The sequence below is a fragment of the Penicillium waksmanii genome (genome assembly GCF_028829765.1).
Source record: "Penicillium waksmanii strain IBT 27052 chromosome Unknown utg000005l:1.0-5232799.0:1.0-5237142.0, whole genome shotgun sequence".
Taxonomy (NCBI): Eukaryota; Fungi; Ascomycota; class Eurotiomycetes; order Eurotiales; family Aspergillaceae; genus Penicillium; species Penicillium waksmanii.
In genome coordinates, this window is record NW_026643252.1 from 3,702,355 (window position 1) to 3,720,178 (window position 17,824).

General features: G+C 49.6%; 8 protein-coding genes across 8 annotated transcripts; 3 read left to right on the plus strand and 5 right to left on the minus strand.

Moving 5' to 3' along the window:
- Positions 1-1,604: 1,604 nt before the first annotated feature.
- On the plus strand, positions 1,605-2,277 carry N7481_006287 (iso-1-cytochrome c; the record flags this gene model as incomplete). Its single annotated transcript, XM_057265506.1, has 4 exons — positions 1,605-1,802; positions 1,861-2,019; positions 2,082-2,176; positions 2,243-2,277. The coding sequence occupies 4 exons, from the start codon at positions 1,605-1,607 to the stop codon at positions 2,265-2,267; spliced, it is 477 nt and encodes a 158-aa protein (XP_057123226.1). The 3' UTR covers positions 2,268-2,277.
- Positions 2,278-3,427: 1,150 nt separating this feature from the next.
- Positions 3,428-5,385, plus strand: N7481_006288 (uncharacterized protein; the record flags this gene model as incomplete). The annotated part of the gene is made up of 2 exons (XM_057265507.1): positions 3,428-3,995; positions 4,079-5,385. The coding sequence occupies 2 exons, from the start codon at positions 3,428-3,430 to the stop codon at positions 5,383-5,385; spliced, it is 1,875 nt and encodes a 624-aa protein (XP_057123227.1).
- Positions 5,386-6,131: 746 nt separating this feature from the next.
- On the minus strand, positions 6,132-6,870 carry N7481_006289 (DUF3237 domain-containing protein; the record flags this gene model as incomplete). Its single annotated transcript, XM_057265508.1, has 3 exons — positions 6,132-6,164; positions 6,194-6,543; positions 6,639-6,870. The coding sequence occupies 3 exons, from the start codon at positions 6,868-6,870 to the stop codon at positions 6,132-6,134; spliced, it is 615 nt and encodes a 204-aa protein (XP_057123228.1).
- Positions 6,871-7,513: 643 nt separating this feature from the next.
- On the minus strand, positions 7,514-8,926 carry N7481_006290 (tyrosinase family protein; the record flags this gene model as incomplete). The annotated part of the gene is made up of 4 exons (XM_057265509.1): positions 7,514-8,243; positions 8,318-8,427; positions 8,470-8,547; positions 8,591-8,926. 4 exons carry the CDS (start codon positions 8,924-8,926, stop codon positions 7,514-7,516), a joined length of 1,254 nt encoding a protein of 417 aa, XP_057123229.1.
- A 957-nt stretch (positions 8,927-9,883) lies between these two features.
- N7481_006291 (NAD(P)/FAD-dependent oxidoreductase) lies at positions 9,884-11,107 on the minus strand (the record flags this gene model as incomplete). The annotated part of the gene is made up of 1 exon (XM_057265510.1): positions 9,884-11,107. One exon carries the CDS (start codon positions 11,105-11,107, stop codon positions 9,884-9,886), a length of 1,224 nt encoding a protein of 407 aa, XP_057123230.1.
- A 414-nt stretch (positions 11,108-11,521) lies between these two features.
- On the plus strand, positions 11,522-13,543 carry N7481_006292 (uncharacterized protein; the record flags this gene model as incomplete). The annotated part of the gene is made up of 3 exons (XM_057265511.1): positions 11,522-12,475; positions 12,572-12,861; positions 12,925-13,543. 3 exons carry the CDS (start codon positions 11,522-11,524, stop codon positions 13,541-13,543), a joined length of 1,863 nt encoding a protein of 620 aa, XP_057123231.1.
- Positions 13,544-13,888: 345 nt separating this feature from the next.
- On the minus strand, positions 13,889-15,116 carry N7481_006293 (NADP-dependent oxidoreductase; the record flags this gene model as incomplete). The annotated part of the gene is made up of 2 exons (XM_057265512.1): positions 13,889-14,815; positions 15,033-15,116. 2 exons carry the CDS (start codon positions 15,114-15,116, stop codon positions 13,889-13,891), a joined length of 1,011 nt encoding a protein of 336 aa, XP_057123232.1.
- Positions 15,117-15,642: 526 nt separating this feature from the next.
- Positions 15,643-17,527, minus strand: N7481_006294 (putative isoamyl alcohol oxidase; the record flags this gene model as incomplete). Its single annotated transcript, XM_057265513.1, has 2 exons — positions 15,643-16,939; positions 17,016-17,527. Coding segments are annotated over 2 exons (1,809 nt in total), but the record flags the coding sequence as incomplete, so codon positions are not given.
- Between the last annotated feature and the right edge of the window lie 297 nt (positions 17,528-17,824).

Below are 17,824 nucleotides of genomic sequence, written 5' to 3' on the forward strand. Positions count from 1 at the left end.
TCACATGTTGTGCTAAGCCATATATGTATAACCTCGTATTTAAGGATCCATCAGAAGGGAATGGTATTCTACCAATCGAAGAAAGACTACAATTACGATATACTATACGAGTATTTGCTCTAAAGTCAGATCTACCCAGCAGTTCTCAATCGATCAGTTGGAAAGTATGTTAGAAATTACTAGAGTAGTATGTGATCTAGGTTTTTAATATAGGCCACATAGTGAGTAGCGAAGTCGCTTCTTGGCATAGGGCACTGAGAATTGTGTCTGTGGTAAACTCGTCAATAAGAATCCATATATCGGGATGAACTCATGATAACTCTTCCTACCGACATTATCCTCATGATAGTAGATACTACTGAAATAGCATCTCTCTGTTCCCGCCATGGAAGGCGATACCGATACCGGTCGCTGCTGTGCAATTACGGGTATGGCGGGCTATGATAAGTCTTAAGGCGGTCCAAGATTGTGAGAGGCTTCTCGGCTCCTCTGTAAAGAAGTTGGCCATGCCTGTTCCGGATCCACTGCTACTGGGTCAAATCCGGGAAAGCGGATCAAAGCGGGCGAATAACCGACTGCGTATTTCGAAGCCCGGTGGACCGAGAAAGTGCGCAGCCGTGTCCAAGGGGCTGAAAGCGAGTTCGCCCCTGTCGACATCCAAGGGGCAGCAGGATAGCATTGTTGTGCCCTGGGTAAATTCGAATAGGTTGCAGCAACCAAGACTGGCTGGATAAAGAGACGGAAGAAAAGTTGGCTAACCAGGGACGCATACAGGAGAATGATTAGCCATGAGGTCATTTCCGGGTGGCTGAGAGCTTTTCGGAAGGAGATCCTTAGTACAGGGTAGAGTACTAGATTAGAATTGAACAAGATGCAGTAGGCTCATCTTTAGCTGAAGTGTATGTATAGTAAATAGTGTATAGTGTATACACATACTCTAGCATTCCCCCTCATATACTTGTATGCCTCTAAATAGCATCAATCACTATAAATATGCGTTGTGGTCACTCACCGAAGGCTCCCGGTTGCGCCCGCAGTGCTGAATTAGCAAGACGCTGATTGGCTGACAGGCCCAGATCACGGGGGCCGGGGAGGCGCGGTACAAATAATTGCGAAATCTGCTTCTGGGAAAATCTTGCTTTTCTGTCATCTCCGTCTACAAGTCTGTACAGTCAATTCCCCTTCAATTACCTTTAATACTCTTTCATAATGGGCAAGGAAGCTTCTTTCGCTCCCGGTAAGCTCCCTTTGTCACCCTCCCTTTTTTTTCTGCCTCGCGAGCATCGGCGCTGGCCTGGATCCTAGGCTGGTTGCGAACAACTGGCTGCTCGTGTGAAGCAGAGAAACGAGAACTGGCGAAGAGATGGCGTATCGATGGTTTTCCGATCATCACCTTGGTCAATAGCGACTGCCCTGCGAGTTTGCCAACGGTAGTCACTTGCCGACGCACCTTCAGCTCGTACTTTCGATCTGATCGCGACACGTCCAAACTCTCTCGTTTCGCACCTTCTACGAATCCTCTCCAGCAATTGTTCCCTCGCTTCACACTGCAACGTACCAAGCCAGACCTACCTTCCTAGCGAGCCTCGGACTTCGCCATCACCATGACGTCCTTTGATGTGTTCTGCACACTGGCCATCATCGATGAGCGCGAAGCCGAGCTTGCGGCCGATGCAGCAAAGAAAACAAACATCAAAGATACCATAGCCATGACTATGGCGTCTAGCAACATAACCAACAGCAGCATTGCTAACGCGATTTCCACTCCAGGTGACTCTGCCAAGGGTGCCAAGCTTTTCCAGGTAAGCTTCTCTTCTGTCTGCTTAAGAGAGAACGGGAAACTAACATTGAATGCTTCAGACTCGCTGCGCTCAGTGCCACACTGTCGAGGCTGGTGGTCCCCACAAGGTCGGCCCCAACCTGAGCGGCCTCTTCGGCCGTAAGACCGGTCAGGCCGACGGCTACTCCTACACCGACGCCAACAAGCAGGCTGGTGTCACCTGGGACGAGAACACTCTGGTAAGAATTGCTTCAATCCCACCGTGAGAGACATGGTGTCGCTAACTCGCATCGCCCTACAGTTCAAGTACCTCGAGAACCCCAAGAAGTTCATCCCCGGTACCAAGATGGCCTTCGGTGGTCTGAAGAAGGGCAAGGAGCGCAACGACCTCATCACGTATGTTTTATATAAACACAGCAGAGCAGAACCGCCGAAGATCCCCTGCTAACACACTCGTTACAGCTACCTCAAGGAGTCCACCGCTTAAATGACTTGACGCTTTTATTACACACACGGCATTTTCGTTCTTGTTCTCACACACCCCGTCTCTGGAACAGATAGACGTCTGGGATTGGTTTCTGGTGCCGTGGGCCGATTCCGGGCATTCGAGGGAGCGGGCATGTAATTTTATCTCAGATTACCAAAGGTTGACCCGCAATAGATTTGGATTCTTCTCTCTTATATCCCCTTTTTCCTTTTTCTTTTTTTCCCGCGTTCGTAGATAGCTGCACATTGCTGCAGGTACCTTTGGGGGAGTTGGTCGATCACGGAACAAGGTCGGCGTGGGCTTGCGTCAAAATTGGGGCACTTGGGGGCACTTGGGGGCTACTTGAGGCCTGGTGCAGGGGGTGGCGAAGGACGCAACGAGTCAAGAACAATTACATACCAGAGGGTGAGGGCGTGTTTCAGCGAGATCAATTGCGACACATCGATTGGGCGACAATAGCGGTCAGGCAGGGAGAATGGGGTACCCTGCATGTCACAACAAAGTTGATTGCTTGCAGATTTACAATGGATTTGCACAGATTCACAGGCAAAAGTGAATGAGAGATACCTCCTCAGTACATTATTGGTACCTACTCAATACTTGAGAAGATCTCCGCCTGCCAGCACTCGAGAGCATCCATGTACACCACATGACCTGGGCTCCCCAAGGCTTGATTGGCCCAGCCTCCTCTGCAAGGTGAGGAGTTCCTCGATCTCCCGCCTTGCTCGACGAGGCGCCGCAATCTTCTTCATCGTCTCTGTTAAATCGCTACGAGGTCGTGGTTTGACTATTGATTTTCGTGGTTGGTTGATTGATATTCACCTGCTGTCAACTTTGCCCTAGGGTAACCCATACTTCCCTTCCACCACCAACAACACCCCCACCACCACCTCTGTCGCATCGCTCTGGTCGCATCGCAACTTCTAGGCGCGCGGGGTCGATTGTTCCCCAGCCATCTTCTCTCGCTTGTCAAAATCGCCACCGATATTCAACCGGCATATGCAGTTTGTCTTGAGCGCTTCCACTAACCGCCTAGACTTCACATTATTACAACTCTCCCAGCCTCTCGGCCCACGAAATATTCTGATCGCAAAGACGCCTGCGCTGCGTCACTGCGATCTCCCGATCTGAAGCGCCAACTTCGCAATACGCCGTCCACTATGTTGGACGAGCTAGACAACGTCTTCGACGACCACCCGTCGCTGGACGCCTCACTTGAGGACTTTGAGAACAACAGCAATGCGCATCGCTCCCCGCTGTACGGCTTGCCCTCGCAGCACTCGGGCTTCCGGTCTGAAGAGTCGGACGATGAGTTGGATGAGACACCCACAAATGACCGCTGGGCACCCCCTGGCCTTGGCATACGACAACACGATTATGTTCAAGGGAGTGGATGGTACCGTCACCAACCATATGCGCAGAAGCATAACCTCCGCAACCGTCCGGACTTGAAACCCACAGTTGGTCGTCTCAGCGTGTCGCCGACAGCGTCGCGCGAACCAAGCCCGCAGTATGAAGATGCGCCTGAAGCCCCCGCGAAGGGAAGAACAAGTGAGTATGCCGAAAAAGGTGATGTTTCGATCGCTGCCAATGTACCCTTGCCAAGGGGAGCAGGTACCCCACAGATAGGACGATCCCCCAGTCCTCCTCCGGCGCAACGTCCCGGCGCGACTCGTGAGGGCCCCGACGATGACGGATTGGGCTTTGGCGCGGAGAATCTGAGCAACTGTAGGCACTGCCTGATCTGGGTCTAACATTCCCTACTGGAGACGCGGAAGAAACTGACTTGTCCTTTTGCGCATGGCGATAAGACATTCGATTCGCAGTGCGTGCAGAAGTCCAGCATCGTGAACCCATCGCTGCCATCTGCGGCTACTTGCGCAACAAGTTCGAGCACATGACTAGTTCGAAATCCAATACGACTCTCTCGGTATTGGTCATGTTGGTTGCGGTCGCCTTCATGCGTGCTCTATTCCTCCCCGGTCTACCGCAGTCCATCCCGGATCTGGTGAAGCTATCGAGCTTCGCGCGTTCGTTTGAGCCCCTCATCTATTACTCCGAAAATGGCGTCCAGCAGATCGGTACCCTGCAAGAAACCGGGGTCGCCGTTTGGGACCTTAGTGAGTCAGTGCGTGGCACAAACATGACTAGCGCGCCTATTATCGTGCGTCAATTAGATGAGCTATCTGATTCACTCAAGTCTCTATCTCTAGAGTTGACACGTTTCTTTGCAAACGTCGACTCAGATATTGACTCCATCCTGATTGTGATGGACTGGGCCAAGCGTGAGCTCGAAACTTTATCTGCACAACCTCCAAGTTCTCTACCTACAGTTGTTTTCGACAATGTCCACAACATGTTCTCACGATTAGGTGCGCTCGAGCGACCCACAGAGCTGGCCGGGAGCGGCGTAACAACACCATTTGGACATGTCGTGATGGCAGTCTTCGGTCAAACATCTGCACAGCGCACCCGCGCAACCCTCACACGAACCTTCAGCGAATTTCTCGCCGTCCTCGAAGAGTCAATCAACAGCGAATTGACCCACTCAACCGCTCTTTTCGCCTTATTCGAATCAATAGATCGGCAATTCTTGAACCTGCAACGCACAGTCGTCCGCGAATCAGATGCCCAAGAACGGGCCGAGGGAGAAATGCTTAGCTCCCTCTGGACTCGCGTCCTCGGGCCCAATGCTGCAGTCGTTCGCAAGTACGAAAAGAATAAGAAGCTTCTCGCCAACGTTCGGAGCCGCACTGTCGCAAACAAGCACTTGCTTGTTGATCACCGCGGCCGTCTCCTCACACTGAAAGTGAATCTTGAAACGCTTCGGCGGAAGCTTGTCAGTCCGCTTGTGCGGCGCAATGATTCGGTCAGCTTTGTCGGCGTGGAGGGGGGCTCTTCGGGGTCCGGCAGTTCCAATGCGGGACGCATGCTCGGTCCCGTCGAGGCTGTTATCGATGGGCAGATCCGTGGGTTGGAGGGTACATACGATTACCTGCGATCTGTCCGGGAGCGCCAGAAAGCGAAGTTGATGGAGATGGTCTATGGTTCCGGAAGGAAAGCACCGTCGTCAATGTTTGCAGGTCTGGAAGGACATGAGGAGGCGATTGATGGGTAACTAATGTGGTATCATGTGTGTTGTGGGTTCAGCAGGCTTTACCTTGTCATGATTCGTTCGAGAATTCCCTTCCTCTTTTCTCTCTACTCTCCTTTCTCTCATCTATCTACATCGGATATGGTGTCATTTATTTTTATTTTTATTTTTATCTTTCATCTCTTTCTTTCCTCATTTTTTGGCGTTTTGTGTCTCCTTCCAAAGTGTCGCTCGGATGGTGCCTGGGGCATTTCTTTGGTGGATGCCACACACACACGGAAGGTGGGTATCAACTGGTAACTATTCTGGATCACATAATAGGGGCAGGTTTTGAGGCGGTTGGCGTTTCTATCTCTCCTTATACTCTCTCCTTTTGTCTTTGACCTCGGCTCGAACCCTGATTTCTCATATGTCTGTGGTTTTTCTTTTTATGGGTGCACAGGGTGAAATGTGGGCGCGTGAGGTAAAAGGATAGATATAGGGTGGCACATATTAGTTCTCCGTTTTTTTTTTTTGTTCTTCCTTTCTATAAGGAATGCATTTCATTTGGATATCTATCTGGAAGGTGTGTAGTGTAAACCTGGTACGTGTGTTTCACTCTATCGGATTCTAGAAACAAGCTAGTACTAGTATGGTGGCCTGATGATACTTCACTTGGCCCACTGAGTAGAGTAGATTCCAGGGCTGTGCTGTCAACCTTGGGACTAAGCTGCCGTTGTCGAACTGCCAGTGACAAATGAAGTCGAATTCCAATCGGAGGCATACTAAATTCAGGTCAAAACTTGAACTGCATCCTTGTAGTACTATCACAGAAGAGTCAAGAGGCACTTACGTTCCAAGCATCAATTCTCAACAAGCTGACGTTCTTAGTGGTCGGGATACCCGACGTCAAAAGACCAACCGCTAAAGTAACAAGGAAGTCAGACGTCATGTTCAAACATATAAATAATTCCCAAAGAAGAGAAGGCTCACCAAGGACATTATTCAGCCAGTAATACTTTTTACTTGCCGTTTCAAAGACAATTCGTAGATGCAGATGGCCATCTGGGCCCTGTGGACCAGAAGTCCGGATATAGATGTCAGCGCCATCATTCGTCCGCAGATTGTATCGGGTGTCCGCTGAAAAGATGTTTGTTCGAGGATCAACGAGGCCCCAGTCCGCTCCGACGTCGAGAATCTTGCCTAAATCACAATGGAGATATTCTCATTAGCTTCCTCGACTCTCTCCAAAACTACCTATAATAGTAGGGGGTAGACATCGCGGGAATGCTTCTCACCCGAGAGACGGGGACCGGTAAAGTTACCCCCGACGATGGGAATTGCCTTTCGTATACCGTGAGGACCAGCGACTTCGGTCATGAGGTTATCATCACACTCAACATAGGCAGTGTAGAGGAATTGGAGACTTGGTGGTTCGGGCGTGACGACAGTGGAGATGGCCAGTCGCGCACAGAGTAGCAGAGAGAATAAACGGACCATTAACGTAGTCCAGTTGCTTTGAAAAGACATAGTTTATGGCTAGGGCTAGGTATAGGTAAAGAGATTCTGAACATCAAATCGACTCGAAAGAATTGAATTGAAGCGATTGATTCCCAAAATCAATATGCCTACTAGAGAAATATCTTACCTTTATGTTGAAGGAAGAGAGAGAGCCCCCGGTAGATCCTCGGAATATCCGACTTCTACTAACTACCGAGCCCCGCATTATTGAAACGGTCATTACACAAACCACGCACTGATCTTCGGATTGGTAGCCCTATGAAGCAGACGATCAATCTAGTCGATTGGAGGATCTTAATTTCCGTGTGGATTTCTGCGTAGGTCGATCTCTTATACCGAGGCATTTTGTTCGCCTGCCCTATCGTGTGCCGGATTCTGCTGCCGACCCCAGATTGTAGCTTCTCCACATTCAAGTTGTTGGAGCCCCCGCTAACCCAAGGCTTCCAGATATAATGACTGTTTGTCTGTGAATCTCTCCAGAACTAATTCCTGTCGATTACTCTTGTTTACGTTGTTTACTTCGTTCTCTCAGAGCCTCTGTCTTCTATTGTGGTGTTTGTTTCTATTTCCATATATTCGTCCAGTATCGACTATAGGCCATATTCAATATGGCCTAAAGTTTAGGCCCCATTTCATATCACAAAGCACATGGTCATACATAAATGTAACAGTACGGACCACCAGTTGTACTCATTATATCCTTCATAGCAATGGGATCCCCACCCGCATAACCAACATTGATAAGCGTATCAAGCGTCGTATTCGCCGATGGAGGGTCATTCAAAAAGGTACCCGTCCCCGAGATTGCATCCCCGCGAGCCTCCCAATCCAGATTCTGCCAAATCCACCAAACATAGTCGATCATGGCGTGGTGATGCCAGAAGGCCGGATCGCCAGGGCTAACGAAGACATCACGACCAGGATCACCACCCATCGCGAAATGACCGCCACCATGGACGCCAATGAGTCCTGAATCGGGAAATCCTTGCATAGTCATTTCAAAGTCCCAGACATCGTTGCTCTTTGTGATAAGATCCACGATGTCAGAGAATTTGTTGAACTTTTGCAAGATCGCGCTGGTCAAGTCTCGTCGCAGGCACCGCGGATTGTAGTCTAGAGGGTGTGGGCTCACACTGATGTTGCGACCGGGTACGACTAAATCTGCTGGTCCCATGCTGAGTATGTAGTCTTTAAAGGGGCCGCTGGTCACGCAGCCTCCGCCACTGCCAGCAGGAAGATAGATATCCGGATAGCCGTCTAGCACCAGTTTGACATCGGGTTGATTCGGGATATAAGCGCCGTTACCTGACAAGGAAGTGTCGCTTCCATCGAAGACTTCGGACTTCTCCATCTCGTCAACGTCGGCACCCCAATTCCAATATCTGTTTTATAGAGCGTGTTCTCAGTAGGGCGTTGTGGAAAGGACTTCATAAGTCATAAAAATAGGTATACGCACGGTATATCACCTGTATAGCTACACTCATTTCGCAAGGCTTGTTCAAAGCTCCAAACAAAATGTCTGTGCCATGCCAAAAATGTTCCCTTCTCATAGTAGTCAGCGATGTTCTAAATGTTATAGTACTAGTAACTGCCAAAGTTTTGACATACCGTATAATGGATTATCAGCGTCTGATTGATATGAGTAGCCACAAAGTCATCATATCGTGACTTGGTTCCCGGAGCAAGCTCGTTGGGGGGTTTGAGATGGTAAGTCCTGCAAGCAAAGCACGGAGTTTATATAAGCCTTCTTCTCCTTCCGAGTGAAGGCCCTCCAATCACGACGGATTCGCATGGTTTGCTGAGTACATCCCTCATGTCGCAGGGGGGCGTGTGTGACATCAGAAATCACTGCATCGCGCGCGATCTCAGCTAGCCGCTGAAGCTGAGCTTCAGCTTTTGCCGACGAATTAGATGCCCATATGGTCGTGGGCAGCGCGGAAGATGAAAGAGACGGAGGCGAAGATGGCCTGATCCCATGTATATATTTAGGAGATGAAGGGATTGCATATGCTTGCAGGGCAAGTAGGATGCCTATCGCGAGTACTGGCAATTTGGCGGTAACCATGGCGGCCCAGCAGGTACCCGAAACTTGGGGCAGGTACTTCAACTTCAAGTTTTAACTGGTAGCTATAGGGCTTCTCGAAGGTGGAAGAAAACTAAACTCGCACAATGACCACGAGGGTGCCCAGCTAGATAAGCAATTCGATTGCACCTGCATCCGAACTCGATCGCCGATTTATTTTGGACTACATAATGGGGGGCCGGGAACCTTACACGCTGATGCTGAAGCCAATTTTCTTGGTAAAACGTGCCTCCCGCCGGGATCTGCTTGTCTCCCCCTCTCCGGGGGCGGTGGGCCTGCCCTTTTGGGTCCTTTTGGGCCCTTCCCGCAGGGGCTCCACCGGTCTGAACTTGGGCCCCCCCAAGTGCCTGAAGCCCTGGTGAACCATAAGCCCCCTTCCATCCCCCCTCCCTCGACTTGAAAATACGAGCAGACGAAACAGATGTCGTCTATTTTATGAATTTAGAGTAATGGCGGCAATGAAATTCTTAGATTATCCCGTTATCGAGGATAGAAAACACGGTATCTGATCGTGGTCTCCACTTAGTTGCAGCTCCCGTGCAGCACCTAGGGCTCGGAACAGCCAGGGTAGACCAAGCTGGCCCCGCTAGTGTCAACCCATTCATCTAATACTGCTCCAAATGCTTTCTGTGCCGGTCTAGGTGCTGGGCCTGATTGGATATGATTGCCAGACGGCTCGTAATGAGCCCAATACTCATCCCGCGCACATAGGCAAGCTGCGATGACTCGGAGTAATACCTTTAAAGGGATTGTATTGCCGCGGAATGACTATAGTCTTTGAGACTTTTAGACCGAAGCGGGTGGCATTTGATTATTCTAAGAACCTTGGGTTACATCGTTCGACATCCTAGGACGTGGAATCATCTCTCTAGTAAGTATATTTCTATAATAGAAGTGGCGACGTAAAATTTCTATGAAGGGCGAAGCCTTGCAGGCAAACTATGCAACAGCTTTCAAAAGCTGTTCAAACAACTCGTCAGAGTCAGGTCCAATTGGATTGGCCATGGTAATTGCTTCTTCGACATCCTCCGGTGGGTAGATTAGCTTTTGGTTGATGGAGCATTTGACCCGTTTCGCCAGGTCCCCCGTCAGCTTGACTTCTCTATCCCAGCCCCCAGAGACAACGGTGCCCCAGGCCCCCAGATCCAAGCAGCAATTGTAAGAAGGCTGATCGTATTGTACCAGAGCCTCTCCCAGGAGTTCCGCAGCGGCATTGTGGCCGGATACACGACCCAGGGAAAGAGCATGCTGGCAGGACATCAAGGCAAAGTGACCCTTGTCGTCGGCGGCCGCCTGAGCAGTATCGCCCGTAGCGAAGATATTCTTGAAGGATGGAACTCGAAGGTTTCCATCGACCAACAGGCGGGCCAGGCCGTCCTTGGGGGCGGGAATTTGTTGAGTCAAGGGCGATGCTCTCACCCCGGCGGTCCAAATAGCCGTCTTGGTTTCAATGCGTTCCCCAGACGCAAGAGTGACACCATTTCCATCGATAGCGGAGACAAGGGATCCAAGCTTGACTTGGATACCGAGTTCGTTCAAAGCCTGGGTAATGATAGGACGCGGACCTGGCCCGAGTTCAGGGCCAAGCTCATTTGCGCCTTCGACAACCAAGATCCTGGTATTTGAGTTTGGCAGTCGCTTGGGTAGCTCGGTGGCCAGCTCGATTCCAGTGAAACCGGCGCCACATACGACGATTGTGTCACGGGCAGGGCTTGCTGGAAGCGAGCCAAGGCTTTGGAGATGGGATTCAAGCTTCACTGCCGAGTCCAAGGAGTCGATATCAAACGCGTGCTCGTGGATGCCAGGAATGGACTTGGGTCGCACGACAGAACTTCCAGCTGCTAGGATCATGCGGTCGTAGCGGATGGTTGACTCGGTACCGGTGGGAGAGTGGACAAGGACGGTGTTGTTCTCGGCGCTGATGGTTTGAACGAAACCTTGAACGAATTGAATGCCTGCTTCTTTGAAGAGAGTCTCGACGGAGTGTGTCATCTGGGAGACATTGGCCTCATAGAGACGTGGCCGAATGACCAGAGATGGGTTTGGGGCAATCAGCAAGATTTCGAGCTCGTTCTCTCTTTGGGTGAGTTTCGCGAGGCGTTTGGCGGCGAGAGCACTCCAGATGCCGGCAAATCCGGATCCGATGATGACGATTCTCGGCATTTTTTGGTTTGTGGAAATGGTTTCAATAATGGAATACGATGCTTCGCAGAAATCTCACAGTCGATCACACTGTCGTTTGTTGTGTAGTAGTGTAGTAGTGCTGATAGTGATGACTCGTAGTTCTTGATTGAGTCTTCCCACGCTATTATATACCAGTACTAGTACCAGTAACTAATATTTCAAGTTCAATTTCTAGAAACAAATTGACTCAACCTGCTAGACTACTAGGCTATCCGATGAAGCACGACATTGAGTGGCACTATACTATTAGTAACTAATACTAGTACCAATAGCAGTAAAATGGAGTCCGGGTATCCGCTTCCCGCAGTGGATACCCGATGAGTCCCCGAGCACTTCGAGTACCCGCATTTCTTCATCGATGATCTGCCGCTATGGCTATCATCTTCTCATGACATGACACCTCCCCAGAATTCCAGAGCTACGCGCTCATCCTTAGCCTGTTTACCATGTCGCTCGCGACACCTGAAGTGCGACGGGAGGCGACCAGCTTGCGCTCGTTGCTCCGAATCTGACCAACAATGCCACTACGCTCGATCGCGCCGCGGTGGGTTGGATCGCGCGGCCCTAGCAGAGCGTCGCAAACGACTTTCGGGCGTCATTAATACTGAGCAGGTCTCAATCGCCGATGACTGGAGTCCGCCAGGGGCTGCGGGAGCTCAAGGCGAGCTGGATCTCACGTCACAATTCATTGAGGCGGATTTCGACAATGGCGGGGGTCTGCTCGATGGCATCGCTCTTGGCAATACGACCTCCAAGGTCGACTCGCCAGGATCAGCCACCTCTTGTCAGGTCCAGATGACCAACATAGAGAAGGATTCCCTGGTTCATTCTTACTACAAGAACTTCCATCGATTCCTCCCTCTACTCCTACCCAGACGCCACATGACCAGACACTACCAAAATCCGAACCGCCAGCTGAGCCTGAAACCCCTGATTGCAGCCATGCGCCTGATTGGATATATTTACAACTTCCGCGAATGGTCATCTGCCTTGCAAGACCACGTGGAAACATGTCTAGCCCAGGCCATGCCGTCAGATCCAGTCGTGGTCCAGGTCCGGCTATTATACTCTGTGGCCCTGTTTTGGTACGACCATAAAAGTCAGGCTAAAACGGAAATGGACGATGCAATACGACTCGCCCTGGATCTGAATATGCATCATGAAGAATTTGCTGTCCAAAATGGGGCCGAGGATCCTGTAGTCGAGGAAAGCTGGCGACGAACATGGTGGATGTTGTACACTGTCGATGCATATTATGCAGGGACCCTGGGAACGATGGAGTTTCAAGTCATGGAGGTCGATGCAACCGTGGGGCTGCCTTGCGAAGAGCAAGAATACGAGTCGGGAGTACGTTGTCACACCCTTCTGCTTAGTCGATTTCTATAATCTACACCCCCTCTGGATGTCACAAGGACATGACTAAACGCGCTGACCTTTTGATAGGTGATACCTGTTCCAAAGACAGTGCAAGATTTTGATTGTCGAGAATTTTCTCCCGAAGATACGGTATTCTCTTCGTTTGCATACCTCATCGGCGCCGTAAAGTGCGCGGCTTTGGCGATATACGCGGCCCCCAAGAACGCGGTAAAAGAGGACTCGTTACCTGTCATTCAGGCTGCCGACTCAGCCCTAGATGGATGGCTGCTTCTTTTGCCAAAGGATGATAAGCAGGTGATGACCAAGACTGGTGAAATCGACGAACTGATGTTTCAGGCGCATTTACTCATACATGTGTGGGTACTCTCCTCGATCATTACCTCTGTCTTAGGAATCTGGCTAATATGATTACAATGTAGCGCGAGTATCGGCATCCACAGACCACTCTCAGACCTAAAATTCAATCCCATTGAAGATATCTCAAGCTGCGCTCGAAATCCGCCTCCCGATAACCCTACGCCGGAGTTGATTAATGTCCATACTGTTCGAGTCATCCGAGCGACCGAGGCCCAGATTCGTCTTCTGGCGTTGCCGGTTCGGCCATTTCACCACACCCCCTTCTCAACATGCATGATCAGCGAGGGCATTTTGGCACTCCTATCTGCCTGCCATTTCTTGCTAAAAGGGAAAAAACTGGCCATAGCAAGAGATCAGATTCGGATGACAATCGGTTGCCTCAAGACATTGGCTGGCCTGTGGCCAAGAACTGCGAGAAATCTTCGCGAGATCCAAACCATTGCTCACCGTGTGCTAGGACTTGGGCCCAAACTCACAAGCAATAATGGAACTCCTTGTTCCAGTGACCTGCCACATCTATCTGGTGGCAATGGCCAGGGAAATTTGGGGTCGGAGGGCGAAGCCTCGAGTAATGACACCGATATGCTTCCTCTTTTAAGTTCTATCGATGATCTTTGTGGATGGTACAATATTGGTGACTTGAGCACCGACTTTGCATGGGATATGAACAACGCTTCATGATTCAATTTTACCGAGTTCTCACACCTGCTCAGCCTTTGGGCCTGTGCTAGCTCGCTGGATTTTCTTTTGGGCTTCTTTAAATAATTCAATAGTACTACTAGTATATAGTATGTGCATAAAACTCAAAACACTATTATCACCCGGGCAGAAACTGCGGGTTAATGTCATTATTTGAATTTCGCTTTTCACTTCACTTTAATAACTTGCCCAGGTGACTTTTGACTTTTCGCTCCCGAAATGCTATTTTGATTAATCGGCTATGTCTGCTATGGCTCATTAACCTTTCTTCAAGATCCCCAAAAAAGGTAAAAAGGAAAAACACATAATTCTATTGCTATGCTATTATCACACAAAGCTGATTACAGCCTTGTTTCCACGACCTCGCTGTCGAGCATACGCCCATGCCTTGACCGAGTCATCAAAGGGAAATACCTCAACCTTCAAGGGCTTAACTAATCCACCATCAATCATCTCACCCAGTTGATTAAGTCTCTCAGACACCGGCGAAAGAATGAAATGCTTATACCGGACACCAGGATGATCAACCGCCTCAGGGGCCACACCTTGTCCAAAAGCCCATGATGGCGCAGGATCTCCAACTGTAATGAGAGTACCATTATCCTCGACGACTTTCCAACACTTCTCTAACACTTTCCCTCCAACCGTATCGAAAACAAGACCCACCTTATTAAACTGGGTCTCCCATCCCTCAGTTTTGTAATCGAATACCTCATCCGCGCCCATCTTTCTCAAAGTCTCATGGTGTTGAGCCGAAGCCAGTCCAACAACATGAGCCCCAAATTTCAACTTGGCAATCTGCACCGCCAAAATGCCCACCGAACCAGACGCACCCGTGATAAAGACTCTCATGCCTGACTTGATCCCACCATGATCCAACAGTGCCTCATACGCAGTCAGAAGTGGAATTGGCAGCGCAGCCGCCTCTGCGTGCGATATCGATTTCGGCTTCAGGGCTACCTCATTGTCCGTACAGATCGCATATTCAGCTTGGCCCTCGCCCCGATCCGCTGTGATCATTGCGAAAATCTCGTGGCCGACTTTGAGTGGGCCGTTATAGTTTGGGCCGAGTTGAGAGACAACGCCTGAAATGTCGTGGCCTGGGATCCTGGTTGCTCGGTTGTATGGTTCGGGCCAGGTTATCTCGTCGCCGGTTATACCAGCGGCGTGGACCTGGATCAGGATCTCGGCATCTTTGGGGACGGGTTTGGTTATTTCATCGTTTGTGGCGACGGTGGGGGGAGGATGGATCTCCTAGGATTTGGACGGCTTTCATTGTGTTGGTGGGAATAATGTTGAATTTTCTTCAGGAGGTATGATGTCGTATGAGTATTGTGTTTTGAATGGACTGAAATGTGGAGTAACTAGTAGGCCTTTGATTCACGGGTTTGGATCTGAAGTTAAATAAGAGAAGCCGTTGGTGGAGGGTGGGGATCCTGTCGTCCCATGCCTTAGGGACAACAACGGTTACCCGGATACCCGGGCTGAACTGGCTGGGCAGGGCTGCTTCGAAGTACCTCAATAGCCTAGTGGATACTCGCCATAATCTCGTCATTTTATTCAGCAGAGAGCTCGAAGTGGAGCCCTTCCTCCTTCACGGACCTTTCTTTTCAACTCGAGAAATTAATTGCTGTAGAGATGAGACAGCATAGGCAAGTTGGGAAAGGAAATCGACATCAAATTCACTCAACCGCATATCTTAGGAGGATGTTCAATTCCGAGACCTCATGCCGCACAGCATTAGTCAGTCCACACCGCTACCTCTAGTTAGTAGTCTTCCATCCTGCTATGTACACATGCCATCATGATCGTCTCTTTCGTTCTCAACCGGTAGTATTCACATATCCAGAATGCTTCAGAGATCCTAGATTAAATATTTTGGGCCTATTCATGGGCATATGAAGCTAATTTTGAGCGAGAACATACAGTCTGATACTAGTAGCTAACAGATCTGGTTGAGTACTTTCCCCCACTTCTTGAAATCTACTATAATACATAGTACATTATACCCAGGTACGTATTGGATAGAATCAATCAAAACGTCAAGACAGTTGTTATACAATATCCCAAACATGGCCGCCTTACTCGTCATCTGCCCGGCAAAGCAAACCACTATGAAGATCATAGTCCCATTTATCACTCCCGATGCCACTCTGCACAAAAATACTCTCACTTGGATCATACTTGAGCTTGACATCTAACAAGCGATCATAATTGACGCCATAGAAATCCTGCTTCCAGGTACTCGAGAACGGATTTCCTTCATTCATATAGGATCCAGTATTAGGCGCCCATTCTCTCCAAACAGGCTCCTTAACCTTTTCATAGAAATTGGCGCCTATTTCAAGCCCAGTCTTAGCATCACCGGACTCATTGAAGGAGGAGCCGTACGCCATAACGTGAGCATATGCCGAGCGCCAAGCGGGAAGTACACTCCCACGCCTTTTCTCGGAAATCTTGGCAGGACCAGGTCCACCCTGCAGGCCGAAAAGAAGCATTGCTCCTTTCGCGGGATCCTGGGAGACGGAAATCTTTTGGAGATAGTGGATCAACTTTTCGCGTGGGAGGTCGGATAATTCTGCTCTTCCTAGAAGTCTGCTGGTGAATAAACTAGCGGACCCTGCTGACTGGCTTGATAAATAGTTGGGCTTGACAGATGACCAATAACTTTGACTTGTCGGGGGATTAAATGCGAGATTGAGATATTCGTGTCCGATGTTTGTGATTTTCGTCGCTAGTTGGTGAATAGTGTCATTCATACGCCACGCGCTAGAATTGAAACCGGTCAAACTGATAGTAACAACAGGACCAGCCTGTTCTCCCGTAACTGACATTACGGTCCCGGTGATTCCTGCGTCCATCAAGTTCGGTATCTCGGAGGCAATCACGGCGAGAGCTGCCCACGAAGCGTTTCCATTGACACTGGAGTTGAATGTCAATCCACCGCTAACAATGTTCACAGGAACGGGATGAGTTCGAAGAATAAATTCGGTTATAATGCCAAATTGACCCCCGCCAGCTCCCCGGACTGCCCAAAAAAGATCCTGGTTCTGCTGGTCATTGGCGACCAAACGGCGGCCATCGGTAGTCACGACAGTGACTTGATATACTTGATCCGACGCCAGGCCATATGTACTGGAAAGAAGGCCATGGCCGCCATTTTGGATCAATCCGCCCAGACCGACGGTGGCATCTTCGCCTCCGACTACGGTTCTGTTGACGCGATGCGCAGCTGTGTAGACGGCGCCCCAGTTGTTCCCACCGCCGCAAATCATCACATCTGCAGTCTTGCTGGTTCCGGGTATCTTCCATGTAGATTCGTGTTGTATGTGATTGAAATTATGCGTCCATATAGAGAGTGAATATGCTCCAGTTGATCTGAAACCCAAAAAAAAGCCAAAGGTTAGAATGGAACGGAAAGAACTTGAAGATCAAACTGGAATTCAACACCTACCGACCGCTTAGATCATGTCCGGTAGACTTGATGACAATCCGTATATTATGATCAGACGCCCATTTCATTGCTGTCGCAACCTGCTGCTCAGTTGTGGCATTGACGATGTATCGAGGCAAACCCCCGACGCTGCAGCCTTTTTCTTTGCTGTATCCAGAAACACCCGGCGGTAAGCAAGAGTTGTTATTCCAAATGGAGTAATCGTTGCTCTCTGGCCAGAGGCTATGATAATAAGCATAAGACCAGTGGGATTGCACCTCGCTGCAGCTGTGTGGTGATCTGAAGGGGTTTCCGGGGTAGCAAGAGGAGCCGACGGGGGCGGTTTGAAGCAGAGCCCCCTGAATGGATTGATTCAACGAGGCCCATTGCCCGGTTGATGGCCAGGTTGGATCATGAGGGGATGTTTTGCATTTTGATGATGCTATTACCGGAGATACGGCCAGGAAGGCAAGAGTAATGAAAGTAAAATGCATGGTGATGATGGCATCGAAGGGATCTTTCGAGGGATTTGAACTAGACTATTTATATTTTTTGGACAATTGCAGTACGCATAAATAATACGAATACGATATGCTGTAAATCTTTTCAAGTTATGAAAAAATCAGGAGAAAAGGTCGAAGCATTCCAAGGTCCAAGTTGTCTGTGTGGATTTCCTTATTCGGTAATGAGAAAACGAATACGAGTGGGTCGTGATCGGCCATGGATTTCAGGTAAAATTAGGCATCAGTCCAACCTTCCTTGAAGGTTGGAAATTGCGGTTTCTGGGTGATTGGCGGGTTATAAGTAAAGTTGGTTCTTGATAAATTGCA